General features: G+C 41.1%; 1 protein-coding gene across 1 annotated transcript in view; it reads right to left on the bottom strand.

Annotated features, from left to right (window-relative positions):
- Nucleotides 1-21,021, bottom strand: part of CNTNAP5 (contactin associated protein family member 5) — a 417,358-nt gene that overhangs the window by 126,494 nt on the left and 269,843 nt on the right. The window contains exons 12-13 of the mRNA XM_063116699.1: nucleotides 17,894-18,013; nucleotides 2,949-3,149 (exon numbers count right to left, since the gene is read on the bottom strand). Of these exons, the coding sequence (XP_062972769.1) occupies nucleotides 2,949-3,149; nucleotides 17,894-18,013 (321 nt within the window). The remainder of the gene's footprint in view (nucleotides 1-2,948; nucleotides 3,150-17,893; nucleotides 18,014-21,021) is intronic.

Below are 21,021 nucleotides of genomic sequence, written 5' to 3'. Positions count from 1 at the left end.
ATATAATTAAAAATGAAAGAGAGAGGATAACAACAACAACAAATGCATTGCGGGAGGAAGACTGACCACATTTCAAATGTTCTGGTTGTGTTGTCATAAAGTGCAGCCCTCTCTCTGGATCATCAACTGAACATGAGCTACAAATACGTACTTATGAAGTGGTAAGCTACAGATATTGACTAACCCTTTCCAAATGTTCAGTAAATACATTCAATAAACACATGGGGGATGGAACTGGTATCATGCCTTAAGTCCCTGCTTCCAAATTCACACATTCATCTGAGGCCAGATCTACACCAAGCAGGACAAGACACTTTTAAAATGTTTAAACTGTATATGGAGTGTGTCCTGGGCCCCAACAGTTGTCACTGTTTTAAACTACCACATTCCCCTTTGTGATACCATGTTACCCAGTACAGAGAGTTGGCTGGGCCAGTAACTAAGAGGTTGAAGAGGTTGGAGAGCTGTTATGTGTAGTGGAGGCAGCCAGGAAAGAAAGACATCTGCGTTGTGGCAGCAGTAAAGGTAGAAGGAGGAGGAACTGGATTAGCTGGTTTGCTTCCTTCCCCTCCCTTTGATGGTGCCATTGCATTCTGTCATGGGCCCAGTACAAATAACTGCTGTTACTGGAGTGTGGTTTTGCTTTTACCTGTGCTGGTTCCAGTTTATCAAGGGCCCATGGGCAAGAGAGATACAATAGGCCCCTACCCTCAGTGGGCCTGATCAGACAACACATTAAGCCATGGTTAGGCCGCTAACCTTTTTGCAGTAAATTGTTAGTGAGTGTGTTTAAACTGTGGTTATTTAGCCACCATGGGTAGGAATGGTTCAAATGGCATGCTAAGCCATAATATTTAGCTCAAAAGGCTTAATCGCCATGGCTTAGTGTGTCATCTGAACATGGCTAAGGATTCTACCTTCTCATTGATATTCTCAGCCGCTGGTATTGCTCTTCACCCTGTTTCTCATCACTTGCTTGCTTCACAAGCAGAGTGCCAGTAAGCAAGTGACAGGGGCAGCTACTTAACACACCTACAGCGATGGAAAGTAGCAATTAACCATCAACCCTATTTATTTACAAATATATATAAAATATAAAATAAACTGATGCATAACACTTGCACGGTCATCTGTGGCAAACTTGCTGCCTAATAAACTGTGTGTGAAGAGTACTCCTAATACAACAATTCTTTTATATAATATTTTTTTCAATGTATAATGTACATAGAACACAATCACAGTTTTTTGGCACAATTTAAACACAATTTTTTTTTGACACAATATAGTGCTGGCTATGACATCAGCATGGAACCTAGACATATATTTTTAATGGGAGGTTATATTTATTATTTTCTAGTTCTTATCATATTTATTATTTTCTAATTCTTGTCAGCATTGTAGATTTTATTTATTGACAGGTCTCCGCGGTTTGTTTTCCTGTTTTTGTTAAGAACTTCGTCGGAACAAATGCCACGACGAGTCGGCTGAAAACCGTAAATTATTGTATGGTCAATATCTTCAAAGATTATCATGGTGTAAACACCTCCAAATGTGTCTGCTTGTAGCCTGAAAAAACACGAAAATAATAAATATAACCTCCCATTATAAATATATGCCTAGGTTCCATGCTGATGTCATAGCCAGTACTATATTGTGTAAAAAAAAAAAATTGTGTTTAAATTGTGCCAAAAAACTGTGATTGTGTTCTATGTACATTATACATTGAAAAAAATATTATAAAAAAGAATTGTTGTATTAGGAGTACTCTTCACACACAGTTTATTAGGCAACTAGTTTGCCACAGATGACCGTGCAAGTGTTATGCATCAGTTTATTATATATATATATATATATATATATATATATGGATGTATGTGTGTGTGTGTAAATAAATGGGGTTGATGGTTAATTGTTACTTTCCATCGCTGTAGGTGTGTTACGTAGTTGTGTGCCTTGGGCACTCTATATGTATTGAATCATTTACACTACTGCCTTCTTTTGTTGAATGAGGGGCAGCTACTTCTCCTTACCACCACGACTGTTTGGGCCAGAACTAGAGGCAGGGGAACAAGCAAGTTGCAATGGCGAAGCAGAGGACCAAGTCCAGGCGACTTGTCACTGGGGTGTAGGACCTTGACTGGCACCCACAAGTGCATCCTGTCAGGATTCTAAGCTCTCCTACTGAAATGTCAGGTCACAGAGGTTTGCTGTGCAAAACACAAAGTCCTTATTCAGTAAAAGACACCTCTTCACACCTGTAGTGACTGTGAAGGCTAGGAGCCATCCTCTAAGCCTAATTAGCCAAATAAAGCAAGCCAGTTGCCTATCAACTAAATGGACAGTTTCCCAACGTGTCCAACAGGCTTTTACTGGACTCCTTCTTCAAGAAAGGTCCTCTTGATCTAACTTCTGACATGTATCTAGTCTGGCAGACTGCCTCTCACTTCCTCTCAACTCCACAAGCTTGACCTTGCAGCAGACCCTGGGACCTGTCAATTCCAGTGCTCCCTCCCCCTCCAACAAAGGCTGTGATCCCAAAGGTAGGGGAGATGATCTCTGAACCTGGGCCTCTGGTTTGATAAGCTCCTGGGAAAATTCCTCTTTGAATCTGGAGAGCCTTGGGGAATTTCTTCCCCTGCTCCCAGGGTGACTTCTAGTTCAGCCTCTGAGTCTGACTCAGCATCTGAAACCAAGCCAGGGAGCCCAGGCTCCATCTTGACATCTACCCTTAATGCCAGCCCTGGCTTCTGCAGTCCAGCCACACATGGTGGCACTCTCCTTCCTATCAAAGGGAAATATTTGGTGCAGCATCCATTTATATGTGTCTGGGAAAGCAAGGAGGCACTTCACTTTCTGCTCTACTTTTTTTTTACTAACTGGGGTAGCAATGTGTCTGCTATGCAATCAATAACAGTTAAGAGGAAAATATTTCACTTTATGGCACTTACTTGGGGTGTTGAGCAGACGTGACTTCTTGCAGTGGTAAGCTGCCTCCTGTTCACAGTATTCAGCACTATCTATCATTGCCTCCAGCTGCTCCATGCTGCCGTTGTAGTTGAAGTTCATGCTGAATGGCTTCCCAGGATCAGCCCCATGGACTCGAGTCAGCTCAGTGTTGTTGTGCTGGACCACAGTCCAGATCTTATCTTCTGTTAAGTGAAATGAGATGGAAAAGAACTGAGCAAGCTGGGAAAACTCAAAAGCATCTCAAGTCTGATGCATTTCTCCATTATATCCAGGAGCATCAGAACAAAGAGCGCTGGAACGGATGCCTTTTGATCAAGTGCTAAGTCAAATACAGGACGAATCCAGAAGTTGTCATTTTTAAGCCAAGGTACCAAGTGGAAGCTGAGAATGAAGCAGGCTTATCTGCCCCTAGACATGACCTAGTAGTAATCTAGATGCTGTACAATTGCAGCTGAGACTGATCAGGCAGGAAAATGGGGGTGGGGGAATAGAATGCTAGAATTACTTGCAGAAAGTCCTAGTTGATACTCTCCTGATTCAGAGTTTATGCTGTGTTTTCACACTTTCTGGGCCTGTACAGGTCAACAAGGTACACAGGCCATTTGTACAACCAGATAACTGACATCACTGGATGAAAATGAGCACTGTTGTCCCAGCACTCCCCCAGAACAGCACTCAAAACTCCTAGACACAAAGGAGAAGTCTTTGCCTACCTCTGCTATTAAGTGGTAACCTTGAAGATCCATGCATGATGGAAAGGCAAAATTGTACTTCAGTTTTAGTGCAGTGTAAAAAATAGTCTGTTTTCTCATTTTAGAGGCAAAACAGAAGAGCTCTTCCCCTTCAGCTACTGGCTTCTTGACCAAGCTGAAGGGGAAGAAAAAAGTGATATAGAATGATGAGCACTCTCCAGTGAAAGAAAGAAGAAAGAAAAGTGTTGTGCTTTTTCACAAAGTGAGAAAGGTGTTTACCCTTGAGGAACGAAAAGGAAAAGAACAGCTATATATTGATGGTCAGCGATTAAATTGGCTACAGGTTTGAGGGCTGATCTAAGATACAGAATACAGTTTAATCACATCCCCCATTAAACTCCCATGCTACCCCCAGTGTATTTATGGTGAGCAGCTTCTCAAATAATGAGACCAGCGCATATCGGTCTTGACAGTGGTGGAGGGAGCAGACGGAGCAATTTCAAGAAATATATTACTTTCTCTATTTAGAGCATTCTTCTTGACACAAATGAGAACATAAGAGCTGTGCTGAATGGAACCCAAGGCTTATCTAGTCTAGCATCAGGTTTCCAAAAATGGCCAATCAGAGTCCACAGGGAGAGCATGAGGTTAACAGCTCTCTGCAACTGCTATATTTTAGAGGCATTCTGCCTCTGGTCCTAGGCTGCCCCCTCTTGAAAGACAAATGCCTGATACCTGAAAGAGGCCCAAACATGGGACCCAACATTAAAGGGGCAAAGACCATCTGTAAATGTTTAGTTAATTGAAATTGCATGGGCTTAAAACTCTCCTGTCATTAAGCTATATATGTATCCGCAAGTTGTATCAGGCCAAAAGAGATCAACTTAAAACAAGCTGGATTCCAACTGTGCCACATAAAGCAAAAAACTAAATGTCCATAGCTCAAGCAGGTGAAACTAGGCCCAGGACAATCATTGAATCCATGGCAGAGGACTCTAAACCCATTCAAAGCAGATCACTCAAGGCTTCAGATTAATTGAATCCATACTGCCCAGAGAGCTTCGGCTATTGGGCGGTATAAAAATGCAATAAATAAATAAATAAATAAAATACCGAGCTCAAAATTTATACGAGAGCGGTAACTCAGGGAAGTGATACAACTCTTGTTTATACATACACTTCCTCCAATATTCACATACACACATACATTGAGAAATCTCTCCAGCCCATTTTTTCATACACATGCTAATTCACATATCATGCATATCTCACCCTTCTTCTCATTCATATACAGGTGATCACGCTCCACATATTCTCTCATTTATCAATCATTCACTTATGCACACATCTATGCATTCCATCTTCTCCCATTCTCTCTCTCTCTCTCTCTCTCACTCACTCTCTCTCACACACACACACACAGAGACATCTGAAGAGGGAAAAGTGAAAGAAATTGGGGGAGCTAGTTGATAGTGCAGAGCTCCCTCCTCTACCCCACCCCACCGCAAGAAGCATCAAAACTTCGATTCAAGACTCTCATCATCAAAATGATGGCAACCTTTTCACTCATGACAGGCCGCTCTCTTATTAGATCCGCCTCCTGTGAATGTTTGCCAGTTCTTGTTATTTTCTACTGTTATTATTACAGCCGCATTAGGCTTTCTCCATATGAGATCTGAATCCCGACGTACAAAGTCTTCTTTCTAACCTTCCGCCTTCCACACTCAATTAGGTCTTTTTTTGGCAATGCAAATGTAATACAAGTTGCACATTTCAAGTTTAGAATGAAAATCTGGCCTGGTGATTGCCAGTATTTTTCTATAATTGGGTTTCAAGAGGGAATGAGGGAGGGGACAAAGCAAATGTATTCTAACTTTTAAAAGTCGTTTGCTAATCTACTAAAGTGCCTCTGACAACATTCCACATTTTACCAGTGGGTGTTGTAGCTTGCTGTGCCACTTGAAAGTCCCTTGCTGAGTTTTCCTCTTTAAGTTATAGATATTTGCCACCCTGCATATCACTAAAGTTGCTCATAAAATGTTCTTAAAAGAAAAAAAGCAAAAGCAAAACAAAACCAGCCACCCACAGTAAATCAGTTGGATAACACACTTGCTCTGGGTCAAATGGATCTACTGATGGGTATAAATGATCATTCTCTTTCACTCCCAACATGGATGGTCTTAAGAGAGAGAGAGAAAATCATTCAGAGGAGACTGCACCCTATGTTTTATATAATCATCTAATATAAAGCCAAACTTCCTGCCAAAGCAGCCAAAGAAAAGGAGAGGGAGGAATGGCATGAAAAGAATGCTTTTTAAATTAGCTGATTTCACATATCCCCTCCCAAAGGTCACTGACAGATACAACAACAACAACAACGGAAGGGTGCAGGGGAGAGAGAAATACCCAAGTTTGAAGGATAAATCTATATTTGTAATGCACTTTCTTTCCAAAAGTCTGCCTCAATTGTACATTGACTGTAGCTTTCACTGCACAAAAATTAGCTCAGCGTTGGAGTGGCCTCAGAATATTCACTTACAGCACAGTTCTAGGCATGTCTACTCAGGAGTAAGACCCACTGAGTTCAGGATTGCAGTGTAAGTAGGAATATGCAGGGCTGGATAAACTTAACAACAACAAGAAGAAGATTCTACACCAAGGGGTTTTCTACACCAAGCTTTTACCCTGCACCTTTACTGGGGCTTCTGCTTCCAGAATCCTTGCATGATTAAGATTGGCTCTTTTATATGTGCTTTTCCCCCAGAGGTTTTCTTTCTCTGCAAGTTCTATATATTTAATCATACAGCCACTAGACGGCACTGTGGTGTATTTATGATATAGTGGGATTCTGGAAATTCACCAGCTGTTGGGGTGCTTTAAAGCATGATAAAAAAAAAATATTATCACATTCCCCTGTTAAAAATAAAGCCACTACAATGGCCAGAATGCATAAGAGACACCCTGGAGGTTGACAATGTCATGTAATGGACCTACAAAAGAATGTGATTGGCCTGTCCCAAGTGCACAATAAAATCCTCATGTAGAGAAGCCCCATGGCAAGCTGGATTCTGTGCTCTGTGTATAATTTAATGCAGATTTTTAAAAAATGCATAATGTTCTTATTTTGCCTAATTAGTCAGTCTGGTTTTACTAGGCATGGAAGCTGGCAAAGAACTTTGCTGGTCCCTGCACCCCTCTATTGCCGAGACATCTCCTTTTCCCTCTCCAGCTTCTGAAACTACACGCCTTTTTGCAGCGAACAAGGACAAAAAGAAGTTGTTGGCATTGCTGCTGTAGTTGGCATACATAAAGGACCCACTTACACAACTTTAAAGATGTTAACGCTTTAAAGTTGTGTTAATGGGGTCTTTATGGATGCCATTTCTGCAACTTTAGAAATATGCAATTTTTGGAGCTGTCATTGTTGTGCATAATGGCAGGTCTGGATGAGGGTGGGCTGCTGCTGGGTGGTCACCAAGCCTTGGGGGTGCTCGAAGAGTTGGAAAGCAAACACCATGGCTCAGCAAGCTGGGTCCAGGGGCGGGCACAGGGGAGTCCACCAGATTCTTGGACCCAGTTGGGCACCTGCAACATCCATAGTTTTAGAGTGTTATGTTTCAGGAATGCATTCACTGGTTCTAATGTTAGACCTATATTATTCAATTCAAATTAAGGACATTGACCAATTGGAAGCAAAAGAGTAGAGTAATTCAAGCCTTATCAAAGTTGGTTCAAGAGCAGGAAAAGTGGTCTGGTGAAACAGGTTTTAGACGACAACAGCAGAGGAGCAATCCAATGGAATAACCATTGACTGCACAATCCTCCGTACACTACTGCTTTATAACAGTTTATATCGGTCTTGACAACTGTCGGGGTGCATGACACACACTCCATACATCATTTTCAAACTGCTTTCAAAGTGTTATATCCTGCTTTGTGTAGATCTGCCCCTATCAATGTCTATTTAGGAATAAGTCCCAGTGAACTCAATAAAGGTTACTCCTAGGTAAGCAGGTATAGGGTTGCAGCCTAAGTGTGGAAAGGTGTGGAGAAGGGAATCAGTACACAGCAGCAATATAAAGCATGCACAAGGATGGCAAAATCAATGCAAGGACAGTGTGACATAAATAGACCAGATTGGGGTTATGCAATGTTTTACGCAATGGGAAATTCTGGGGAATGGCATGTAAGCATCCTGACTCATAATACCTAATGGAGATCTGGGCACTTGAGAATGTGACATCCATATTCAAATGGGAATTTGAACTGTGGTTGGTGAAAAGAGTTGGTTTCTTTTCTTATTTCCTCAAAGGACTATGACCTCCTCTGTCCGCTTGGAGATACAACCCAAACCTCAGCAAGGGTTGGATGTTTCTTTCTGGAAGAATTAACTGGCTATTCTGGGATTGCAGGTTGAATTGTATGCTTTCTTGTGCTGCATCTCTGCCTTAGAAATAATGGTGCAAGGCGCACAGGCTTTGAGTCACAGGGTATGTATACAAGCCTTGATTTCTTTCCTCCTTTCAATAAACACGGAAGAACATTAGCACATTTATGTCCCATTTTTTTCCTCTCTCCATTGACTTTAATTAATTAGGTCTCCCTAGATTTGCAAGTGTGCAGAGAGGATGAAGAAACAGCTCTCCACACAAGGCTTCTCATCACCCTCCCCAACACACTCAGCTTTATTATTTCATTACACTCTTGGATAAGTTTCAAGCCAGGCTCAGGTAAAACAGTTGAAGGACAACTAATGCTCCTTGTATTGCATTAACCCGGAAAAGTTAAATTAAGCCAGCAAAAGCCAAATATCCTAAGTGCTTGTTAAATTGTTCTGTAATGCATAGGTCACGATGCTTAAATTCCAAGATACTTCTGCGGCTTTATGTCTTAGCAGCTATTTAATGGTCCAATTTATTTTTAAAAAAGTTGTGCCCTGAGGGATGGGCCTAAAGTATACATTTTGTATATTTCTTACATATTCCAAGCCAGTTTCTTACATTATGCGTTGCCTGGGGGAAACAGGGGCAAAGAAATGCTTGTCTTTTCTTTACCTGGCCTAGTTTCTTCTTCCTGCTTTAAGCTGATGGGCTTCCCTACCCCCACTTCATTGCATTCACAGCATGAGTGAAGAATGACACTTTTTTCAAGGAACTAGCTGCTTTCTGCATTTGAAGCTCACATGGTGTGTGATAAAACGCTGTCTTTCAAAAATACCAAAACCGCTCTCGTCAGTAAACATACATAGCTTAAGACAGTACAGACCCAAAACCTGGGAGCAAACACTAAATACTGCCAAGCTGTCATTGTGTTTGCCACTAACTCCCCTGGATGTCCAAATGCCTGTGAATTCCCAGAGGAACCTTAAAGCCTGGGGGGGGGGGAGGAGGTCTATACAAGGTCCCATTGGCTCTCTTACATGCAGCAATGTCTCCAGTGCTGTTCTCTCAATCGATGGGGCAGTCCTGCCTTGAGTGGTATGGAACTCCCAGAAGGTGGGCAGGCAAAAGTTGCTTGGAGGACTAGGTGGGGATTTTCTGTCTTCATCGGTCAAGGCACATGAGTGAGTTAAATGTCATGTAGTAAATTATTCTAATTGGATTTATGGGAGTGGCTTATTCCACATCCTCAACTACTAGTTTAGGGAGGGATTGGGCAAATAATAACAAAAACCAGGAAATTCTGCCTGGCAGAAAAGTCTGTGCACAGAATACCAGTTTAAGTAAATATATGGATCTCATGAACTTGCTCTACCAAACTTGTAGGCATGGGAGCACATAGAAGTGAAGGAAAACCATACACATACCAAACAATCTCAGCATAGATGAGAACATGCATACTCCCTAAAACAGCAAGAGACCTTAAGTCCTTTCACAGGTTCATCATAGTTCTGAATAGCCTGCTTTGGCATTAACAGCATATAAATTAAACTGGGCAAGAGAGTGAGAATTTTGTCCTTCCTTTCAACTCCAGGAGTTCTCTTCTAGTTCCCATTTTTCATCCGTCTTGTTTGAAATATCCCTATGGGGAATGATTTGCTCCTGGAAACAAAATCATTTTCCTGTGATTTAGACTGTTTGTCACCAAACAAGATTATTCAGACTGATTAAATTTCAAACAAGCAAAACATATGGTAAATGCTACAGGAGCAAGATGGAAAGTTGCTCTGAAAATTGTTACAATGCATCTGTTCCACAGTGTTGCCCAAATTTTAAAGTCATAGAATCATAGAATAGTAGAATTTGAAGGGGCCTATAAGGCCATCAAGTCCAACCCCCTGCTCATTGCAGAAATCTACCTTAAAGCAAACCTGACAGATGGCTGTCCAGCTGCTTCTTGAATGCCTCTAGTTTGGGAGAGCCGACAACCTCCCTAGACAATTGGTTCCATTGTCTTTCTGCTCTAACAGAAAGTTTTTCCTGATCTGCAGCTGGCTTCCTGTAACTTTAGCCCATTATTCCATGTCCTGCACCCTTGGAGGATCGAAAAGAGATCCTGGCCCTCCTGTGACAACTTTTCAAGTATTTGAAGTATTCAAGTATCATGTCTCCCCTCAATCTTCTCTTCTCCAGACTAAACATGCCTAGTTCTTTCAGTCTCTTCTCATAGGTCTTTGTTTCAAGACCACTGATCATCTTCATTGCCCTCCTCTGAACATGCTCCAGCTTGTCTACATCCTTCGTGAAGTGTGGTGCCGAAAACTGGACACAATACTCAAGATGAGGCCTAACCAGGGCTGAATAGAGGGGAACCAGTACCTCGTGCGATTTAGAAGCTATACTTCTATTAATGCAGCCCAAACTAGCATTTGCTTTTTTTGCGGCTACATCACACTGTTGGCTCATATTCAACTTGCGATCTACAACAATTACAAGATCCTACTCATTTGTAGTATTGCTGAGCCAAGTATCACCCATCTTGTAACTGTGCATTTGTCCTTTTTCCTAGGCGTAGAACTTGGCATTTGTCTCTATTAAATTTCATTCTGTTGTTTTCAGCCCAGCACTCCAGCCTGTCAAGATCACTTTGAAGTTTGTTTCTGTCTTCCAGGGTATTAGGTACCCCACCTAATTTTGTGTCATCTACAAATTTGATAAGCATTCCCTGCACCTTCTCATCCAAACCATTAATAAAAATGTTGACGTGCACTGGGCCCAGGACTGAGCCCTTCACTACCCCAATTGTTACCTCCCCCAATTTGAGAAGGTACCATTGATAAGCACTCTTTGAGTCTGATTCTGTAGCCAACTGTGGATCCACCTAATAGTTGTTCCATCTAGCCCACTTTTAGCTAGTTTGCTATTCAGAATGTCATGGGGCACTTTGTCAAAAGCTTTGCTGAAGTCAAGATATATTATGTCCATAGCATTCCCACAGTGCACAAGGGAGGTTACCTAATCAAAAAATGAGATCAGATTAGTCTGACAGGATTTCTTCTTGACAAATCCATGCTGGTTTCTAGTAATCACTGCATTGTTTTCAAGGTCCTTACAGATTGATTTCTTCATAATCTGCTCCAAAATTTTCCCAGGGATGGATGTCAGACTGACTGCTCTGTAGTTCCCAGGTTCCTCCTTTTTGCCCTTTTTGAAGATAGGGACATTAGCCCTCCTCCATCTGGCACTTCACCCGGCTTCCATGATTTCGCAAAGATAATAGACAGCGGTTCTGAGAGTTCTTCCGCCAGCTCCTTTAGTACTCTAGGATGCAGCTCATCAGGCCCTGGAGATTTGAACTCATTCAAAGAAATTAGGTGTTCCTTGACCATTTGTTTATCAATCTCAAACTGCAAACCTGCCCCTTCAGCTTGTACTTAATTTTTTTGTTTGTTTTCAGGTCATAGACCTGCTTCTTTGGAGAAGACTGAGCCAAAGTAGGAATTGAGCACTTCAGCCTTTTTCTTTGTTGTCTGTTATCAATTTACCATCCTCATTTAGCAGTTGAACCACCATTTCTTTCCTCTGTCTTTTACTACTCACGTATCTGAAGAAAGCCTTTTTATTGCTTTTAGCATCCCTCGCTAGTCTCAGCTCATTATCAGCTTTAGCCTTCCTGACTCCATTTCGGTACTTCTGTGCTACCTGTCTGTACTCTTCTTTTGTGGCCTGGCCTTCCTTCCACTTCCTAGATGTATCCTTTTTTGTTTTCAGGTCTTCTCTAAGTTTTTTTCTGAAGCCATATTGGTTTCTACTGTTGTCTTCTATCTTTTTTCCTTGTTGGAATTGTTTGTAACTATGCCTTTAAAATTTCCTTTTTAAAAAACTCCCACCCATCTTGGACTCCTTTTCTCATTAGGGCTACTTGCCATGGGACCTTACTTATCACAGTTCTATTAAAATCAGCTTTCCTAAAATCCAGAGTATATGTATGGCTACACTCAGCTTTTGCTTCCTTTAAAATCGAGAATTCAAGTATGACATGGTCGCTTTCCCCCAGAGTTCCCATAACTACCACTTCATCCACTAAGTCATCCCTATTGGTCAGTATCAAGTCAAGGATAGCCCATCCTCTAGTTCCTTCCTCCACTTTCTGTAGTAGAAAGTTGTCACCTACACATGTCAGGAATTTCTTGGAAGGGCCACTTTTGGCAGAATCTCCCAACAGATATTGGGGTAATTGAAGTTCCCCATCACTACTACATCACACTTCCTTGAAACACTAACAATTTGCTTTTCAAAAGTTTCATCCTTGTCTTCTCCTTGATCGGGTGGTCGGTAATAGACTCCAACTATCATGTTCCTTTTATTCCTTGCCCCATTTATTTTAATCCAGATGCTCTTGATGGGGCTCCCAGGCTCATCCTCCTGTATTTCTGTGCAGGGATAAGTATTTTTAACATATAGTGCAACACTGCCTCCCTTTCATTTTTTTTCTGTTCTTTTTGAACAAGTTATATCCCTCAATTGCTATCTTCCAGTCATAGGAGTCATACCACCAAGTTTCAGTTATATCGATCAAGTCGTATTTTCCTTCATGTATTAAGAATTCAAGTTCATTCTGTTTGCTTCCCATACTCTGGGCATTAGTATATAGACATCGAAGATGTCTTTATAGTCTGGCTTAATTCCTACTTTGTTGTGGACACTATTTTGGGCACTATTGGAGCTGTTCTCTGTGTTTTGGTGCATGGGCCTTCATCCATTGTTGCCTTGAAGTTTACATCTCCTGTAAACTTGAAATTTAAGTCCTTAAACATGCTACTCTGTTATAGTAGTAATCCACAATCTAGCATCAAGACAGTCTGTACTTCGAGGTGTCTGTAGGGGGAAATAGAAGAAGTCCAGAACCCCATGGTCCCAACTTAACTCATCCTGAATTGCTCACTTTTCCCATGTAGTTTAAGACAGTGTCTTACTTTTGATCTTTTTGTCCCCTTATGCTGTTCATTCCATGGCACACACACACACACACACACACACACACTCATACACACACACACAGATAGATAATCCCTTTAAATGGACTACTTGGGCAAATGATACAGCAGACAGTGGAAGAGCTGTACTGATGTTGCACTTAATGAAAAAGTCAGAGTAAGTCTTTGACTTTTTCAATCTGCAGCTTTGCAGGAAAGCCCTGTGGTGGCTGCGAAGCTGCACCTGTGTTGCATAACTGGCACAGTTCAGATCCATAGCCACCACGGGGCTTTCCCCACATATAGACAGCCCCCAAGGGAATGCAATATTTGGTTGTTTAAAATGAGTGAAATGGAAAATGAGCTCTTCTCATGTCTCTAAACTGCACCTTTAGATTTGTCAGATATGGAGTTCAGTCACCTTGGGAAACTGCACTTCCCCCCTCCCCATGCCAATGTGGGCCTTAAAGGTCCTATTAACACAAAGTAAATTGTGCACTGCCCGCCCCCCGCTGCTTTAATGGCAGCCCCCATTAATGCTGCAAGCCTGGGTGGGTGGTTGCTGAGTGCTCAAGAACCTCACAGCCTGGCTTGTGGAGGCAGGCATCAGCAGTGGCAAGGTGAGCACTTGTCAATTTCGCCCATCCCCCCTCTCTCTCTCTCTCTCTCTCTCTCTCTCTCTCTCTCTCTTTCTTTCTTTTACTAAAAGTAAATGCAAATGACAAATCTGGGGTACCCTAGAATTGAAAGTCGGGTTCTTGTTGTTGCTGTTGTCCTCTATTGTGGTCCTGACTGGTGGATGTGGGGGAGGGGCATACCTGCAATTTACACCACTAAATGTGATCTGTTTGTTTCTATGAATAACTTTTTGACAATATAAATTACTCTCTCTCTCTCTCTCCCTCTCTCTCTCTCTCTCTCTCTCACACACACACACACACACACAGAGAGAGAGAGAGAGAGAGAGAGAGAGAGAGATCCAGATTGAGACCACTGTGGGGTGTGTGCGCGAAGGCTTAAAGCCCCACTACTCTCCACAGCAAATTTCCAATCCAGATCAGTTCTTCATCAATATATTGCCCCAATATGGAATTTGCCACTTAAGTATTTTTCTTCTGACCATAAAATATCCTTCCTAGTAGATACCTGTCCACACCATTCCCATGGCACACTCTGGCAATACAGCCATGTTTTACACATTGCTACATTGTGTGGATAATTTCTTCCCCTCTTGGGAAAAAAGGGGGAATAGAGCTGCTATTGGCACTATAATCTTATGAATAGAAAGATCAGGTTCCAAGATGTGAAAGCAAAAGACCCTCCTCATGGTTAGGAGTCCGTTATTCTCTATGGTGTTTTCCAGATAGATTTTTTGGGTGGGGGTGGGGCACTAGCCTTGGCAGTAACAGAAAATGATTTTCATTGTTCCAGCTCCCAGCCTTTTCAAAGACAACAACAACAAGCCTTTCAATAATGGATAAATACCTGGACAAGTTAAAATTAAGCATTGATCTTGTCATACCAACTTCTAAGTGTTATTGATTTCTTGGCCTGGGGTCTGAGCACAAAGAGAGAGAGAGAGAAGAAGAAGAAGAAGCCTGAAACACCAGGAGAAACAAAGTAGGGGAATGGCTTTGGATATTGTAACCTAATCAGTCAGACACTGAGGTTAAAACATAGTCCCCTTGGGGTGTGTGAAGGGCTCATTCGAAACAATCATCAGTATATAGTTTCAGCTTAGCAAGCCAGTACATGCCATGGCGTGAACAACTATGGATTTAGTGCTGAAGAAAATGATCAGTAGTTGTGACCATTTTAGTAGTTGTTTATGTTGTGATGTAGTTTGTATAGTTTGTATTGTTGTTTTACCTTTCCTTATGTGTTTTGTTTATGTGAAAAATTAATAAAAGTAGTAATTAAATAATAATAATAATAATATCAGTAGCACCCCTGAAGCTTTTAAGAAAGAGGGAGCAATCCATATTCAGATAGGAAGCCTAAGGCTCAGAGGTTCATCAGACAAGCATTTTATCGAATGCATGCTTCTGCCCACTTACGGATGTGTCTGTGTCCTTTAGGGGACCTCCTGCTCCTTCCACTCATTTTTTGGTAGCAAAATAGACTCCTTTTAATCTGACCTTTCTAAAAATAAATAAAAGAATGGAATGTGCTGCAATCTCCTGCTATATGCAGGAAAAGGGGCATGATAAAAACAGCCTCTGAATGGGGCATGTGGTCTTTACTTACTTCCTCTTTCCCCTCCGGAAAGAATGAAGAAGTGCAGAGAAGTGAAGGTAAGGGAACATGATTTTCCCCCATGTGATGATGCTTTCAGTTCCCATATAAACTGAGAGCAAACATGTTTTCCAACCCAGTTGCTTGCGGCTCTGCCTGCATGGCTTTCCTGCATTTCAAATCTCTATTACACATTTTGGGGTACACATGAAGGGCTCAATCCAATCTACCATGGGCGTAGCATCTGCACATGAAGCTATCTCCACAGGGTATAAGAAGTGTTCTGTGTTCTCCTCTTCACTGTAGCACACGGACCCTCAGTTGACCAGGCATTACCAGAAATGTAAGGCTCATGCACACTTCCCATATCCCCATCCTACACTTGCCCTCTGCTCCTCTGAGGAATGCAAGCTGGTGGCATCCCAATTTGGGATGTGCACACACATATGCACACACAAATACACCTACCACACAATAGCTTGCATGCATCTATGTACATGAGAAGCAAGGGAAACAGGACTTTCTTATACCCTAGGTCAGGGATTGGGGAGCTCTGCTGTGGTTTGGGGCTGTGGAATTCAGCCCCCAAGAGCCTTTTCAAAATGGAGTCCGGCTCTTGGGACAAAAATAAAAATAAAAATGTTTCCCAATCCTGCTCTGGAGATATTTTCCTGTCCATGGTGGCCTGGATCAAGCCCCAACTGTTGTGCATCCTCTTGCAAATAAATAAATAAATAAAAATTAAAAAGAGATGAATGAAGTGACCCAAATCTTTTCTGAAATCAGTGGGCTAAAGCCTTTCATTGTGCATCTGATGGGGGGGGGGGATGGCATCTAAAATTCAGGGGTAGAGAAAAGAAACATGGTGGTGGGGTGAAGAGAGAGAGAACAGAAAGAAAATGATAGAAGGTTGATTCATCATATTCACTGTTCAACCCCCCCCACCTTTTATGCACAAAAACAATAGCCGATAGTTTGAACGTATTCTGTTTTGAAGAACAGATGTAGAAGGAATTTGAAATTACTGAAACATATCAGGTTCCAGTCTTTTATCCTGATTTTGTAAAGACTGAACTTCTGTTTTCACAGACACATAAATATTTTTTACACCTGAATTAAAACATTCTTAATAATTAATAGGTAAGTGTTTAATTCATGTACAATGATTGCCTAATTAACTCAGAATGAAAATTTAATTTGAGAGAAATAGAAGAAGCTGAAGCAGAAGCAGAAGAAGAAGAAGAAGAAGGGCCTTTTCTGCCCATGATATTATAAAATAGTGAAGAGGAATTCAATCCCCCTGAATTCCAATTTAATTTAGTATAATGTCTAAAATTAATTGTGGAATTGGAACATGTGCATTCTGTCTTAGCTTTCAGATGCTTCACTTCATTTACATCTTCCCTTCAGCCATGTAACCAATGTGCATGAGTGCACTGGGATAAAACAATGCAAGAAAGCAATATCAATGTTACCATATGCATGAGTGCAGCAGCAGCAGCAACAACAACAACATGTGTGATGTTTATTAATGGTGTGCACAGGCATTCTTGTAAGAACATAAGAAGAGCCATGCTGGATCAGACCAAGGGTCTATTTAGTCCAACATTCTGTCCACACCATGGCCAACCAGTTGTCCACGGGAAACCGAACAAGGACATGAGTTCAACAGTACCCTCCCGCCCATGTTCCCCATGATGACATTCTATTGGTCATGAAACAAACAAAAAGGAGGCCTCCTCTGAAGATCTTAAAAGTCAACCAATTTAAATAGGAAAAGACTGTCTGCTAGGTCTCCTGGTCCTGAGATACTTAGGGCTTTGTATGTCAACAACAACAACAAATGTAAACATGACTCAGTAGCTAATAGCCAGCCAGATTTCTCACACAGGAGCTTCATCACAACATGTATCAGTTCTGCTTATCTCTGCCTTACACCCCTTGCAAATATTATCATACAGGCACAGAACAAGCAGACACAGAGCGTCATCACACAGGTGGAAATTGTGTTTCATTACTGTTGCTTCTCCGCCTCTGTGTTTGTTCTTCATTACTTCCTTTTTCTTCCCAGAAAGGAAAGAGAAAGTAAACATAGACCACGTGGCCCATTCAGGGGTCATTTTTATTGCACTGCTTTTCCTCCACACAGCAGGAGATCGTGACACATTCCATTTTTTAAAAAAGAAGTCAGATTAAAAGGGGTCTATTTTGCAATGGAAAAATAAGCAGGAGGAGCGGGGTGGGGATGGGGGCACAGGACATCCATAACTGGGCAGTAGTGAGCATGCAATAAAACACTCGTCTGATGATGCCCACAGTAAATGATGATGACTGAGTTGTGCTTCTAGCTGCACATGTGAAATGTGCTGCAATCCATATGCCCCAGATGACCTATGAGCTTATGGTTTTCCAGTAGGATAAAGTTCAGTGACTGCATTTTACTCATTATAGTAACTCCTTCTCTTTTACTTAACATTAAAAGTCCCCTAAGACTGTGCCAATTTTGACATCAGCTGAACAAATCACCCCTGTTTTCCTCCTTCAGCTTATTTCATGGGCACACAAAGATGAAACCAATTTTCGGCCATATATTTTATCCCAAAAGGAAATATAGCCCAGTGCTAAACGCAGACATGAATCTTACCAGTTATATTGCAGTAGACTAAGAGTGGTGGCAGCGGACCGCTTGCGTCAGAATCAATGTGGTAGAAGCCAGATGTTTTCCCTTGGTGCCGATAGGCTTCACATGACTGCTCATAAATAGCTGAAAAGAAGAGAAGTACATATTTACAGTACACACACTGAAAAAGAGTATTCCAGGTAGTTTGGAGTCAATTTAGTGCTGTGTAGCAACTGCCTGTCTCACTGCATGATGGCTGCATCTATGTGGAGAGCTGGTAATCTTTGGCGGAAGGCTAAGGAGTAAAGCTGACCTTCGCTACCTCCATGCTACTGTGGGTTAGCTAGCAAGGGCACGGTAACTGCGTGGCCAGTGGGTATAGAAAACTGCCTTCCCACATGGAAGCAACTGTTGCACAATGAGATTATAAGTAACCAGAAAGCAGTGCTGTGTCATCTGAAACCACCCACAGATTTCTCTGTTTAAGTGAAAGTAAGCTCAAGAGTCTTTTCTCAGACTTTGTTTGCCAGATGTTCCTTGGCAATCTCTCCCCCCCCCCAATTTTATACTCACAGTCAGAGCTTGTGTTGCTTTCATCCATTAAGGGTGCAATCTTATGTACGTTTAGACAGAAATAAGTCCTATAACTCCCAGCATCCCATATTTATTGTTTTATACTTATGTTTTTATCTGTACGCCACTCTGAGATCTTAATGATATAGGGCGGGATAAAAATGTTTTAAATAATAAATAAATAATAAATAATAATAGCTGGCTGGCAGATGCTGGGAGTTGTAGGACTTATTTCTGTCTAAACATACGTCAGATTGTGCCCTAAACATACGTCAGATTGTGCCCTAAGTCATTGTGCTATCTCTCAATATGTCTGATTTTTCTGTCTGCCTGTCTCTCGCATGTATAATATTGAACAAGATCATTGCATTTGAAAAAGGGGGAGATGGGGAAAAGCTATTAAGGGTGCAATCCTATGCCTGTTTAAACAGAAAAAAAGTCCTACAACTTTTATAGTTGTAGATGCATGCAAAAGTCCTTCCGAGTTATGTTGAGGCATGCTGGAAGTTGTAGGACTTTTTTTTCTGTCTAAACAGGCATAGGATTGCACCCTATAGGGACTAAGTTGGAGCTCTCAGTGGGATAAATTATTCGAATACAGGTTTCAGAGTGTTTGATATTCAAGTGGCATTAGAACTGTAGACTCCATAGAAAGGCTTGGAAAAGGGTCTTTCTTTTTTTGCTTCAGGTATTCAAATGTGAAATTTAATGACCTTCCACCTGGTTTTTATGCATATTTTATGCATATATTATGCACTCAAATACATATTTGAGGCATTATATAATACAAGCTGTCTGCCTTCATTCTTGGATTCTATGGGCCTGTGCAGACAACAATGGTTAGGCCTCTTACAATTTTGCAGCAAATACTTAGTGAGCATGTTTAAACCATGGTTATGTAGCCACCAAGTTCACACAACACACTAAGCCATAATGTTTAACCACAGTGGCTGAGCATGTCGTCTATAGACCCTAAACAGTGTCAATATGTTGACTCTTTTCATCAATTCTGAACTCACATTTTGCCTACCTATATTTCTATAGATACTCCTTTTATTCCACTTTAGTAAGGTGGATTCAGCTGTTACCATAATACATTAATTTGTGTTCATTAGCCATAACAGCTTGCTTACTGTGGTTGTTTTTTCTTTCTTTTTAGCTAAGTGCTACACTGCCACACTCAGCCAATTGATCAAGATATTTTTTTCCCCTTCCTAGGAGGCAGGAATATTTTGGAAACATTTTGCAAGCATGCAAACAAACACAGATGTTTGTCCTTTGTATTAAAAGAATCAGTTTATTGGTGCTACTGATAACATATAGCAATGGAATTAGAGGTTATTATTATTGGCTGTTCCAAGGTCAAATTTGTACTTATTGCCCTGCAGCCATCTGTATACATTTAATATCTAACAGACACGATCATGGTCAGAAGACTTATTCAATAAAGGTATTCATATCAGACACGATAGAACACTACTGTATGTACAAGTTTAGTAGAATCAGACAGAATGAGACTTGGGGAGCATTGTAAGAACCCCATTGATTTTGCTTCTGGCTCTGAAACTCTGCAGGGATTCCAACCCTCTCCACCTATCAAAGACATGCAATTAACAGATTAAGTACTTAATGAGATTGTTATGAGGAGGAGGGGAAGCTTTGATTTGAGTTGTAATTTTGATTTAGACAAGATGTTTTTATACACGTATTCCCAGCTTTTACTCTTGCAACATTCTGGGAGAACATAAATCCCTCGGGGCAAGCTATGTTACATTTCTTAACAGCTTTCTTTCTGTGTAACTGAAGCGAATAGGGGTTCCCCCCTCCCAAATCTGTTATTAAATCTAAATAGCACTGGTTAAAGAATTTAGCAATTAATAGACCTGTTTTTCACCAACCAATTAATGACTTTACAGTTTAATGTAGTACTGTATAGCAAAACCCTTGATGTTTTGAGGCTGCATTAATGAAGAAAACTATGTTGCCTGACTGAGCGGTTGGGCCAATTCATTCACATTCAGGAAAAGTGTGTTAAGTACGAGCATGGTGCAGATCAGTTCTATTTATTTATTTATTTATTAAATTTTTATACCACCTCATAGCTGAAGCTCTCTGGGCAGGTTACAAAAGTTAAAAACTGTGAACATTAAAAAGTACACAAAATTGTAAACCATCAAAACTATAAAAAACGACAGTATCAAACAACAGTATCCATTTAAACAACAACAGTGTTTTGTGTAAGCATTGAGCTGAATTAAAGGATGACCGTTAGTGACAGTTGATCCCACCTTAGCTCGCATGAGCCTTGGGTCAGACATAAGCTGAACTACTTCCTCCAGAATAGGAAAATAACATTGTTTATTCCAAATCCAAATCCAGAGCAGGCCCATGAAGTTCAAAACCTTGTTCATCACCCCACCTATCACAAGGACCTAATCTACACCAAGCAGGATATTGCACTATGAAAGTGATATATAAGAGGCAGGAGCCACACCAAGCAGGATATAGCAACATGAAAGCAGCATGAAAGTAGTATATGGTATGTGTCAATGGGCTCCAATTATTGTCAATGCACTTCA

The sequence above is a fragment of the Elgaria multicarinata genome, chromosome 2 (assembly GCF_023053635.1).
Source record: "Elgaria multicarinata webbii isolate HBS135686 ecotype San Diego chromosome 2, rElgMul1.1.pri, whole genome shotgun sequence".
NCBI classification, from domain to species: Eukaryota; Metazoa; Chordata; class Lepidosauria; order Squamata; family Anguidae; genus Elgaria; species Elgaria multicarinata.
This window is presented reverse-complemented; position numbering and strand designations above follow the sequence as displayed.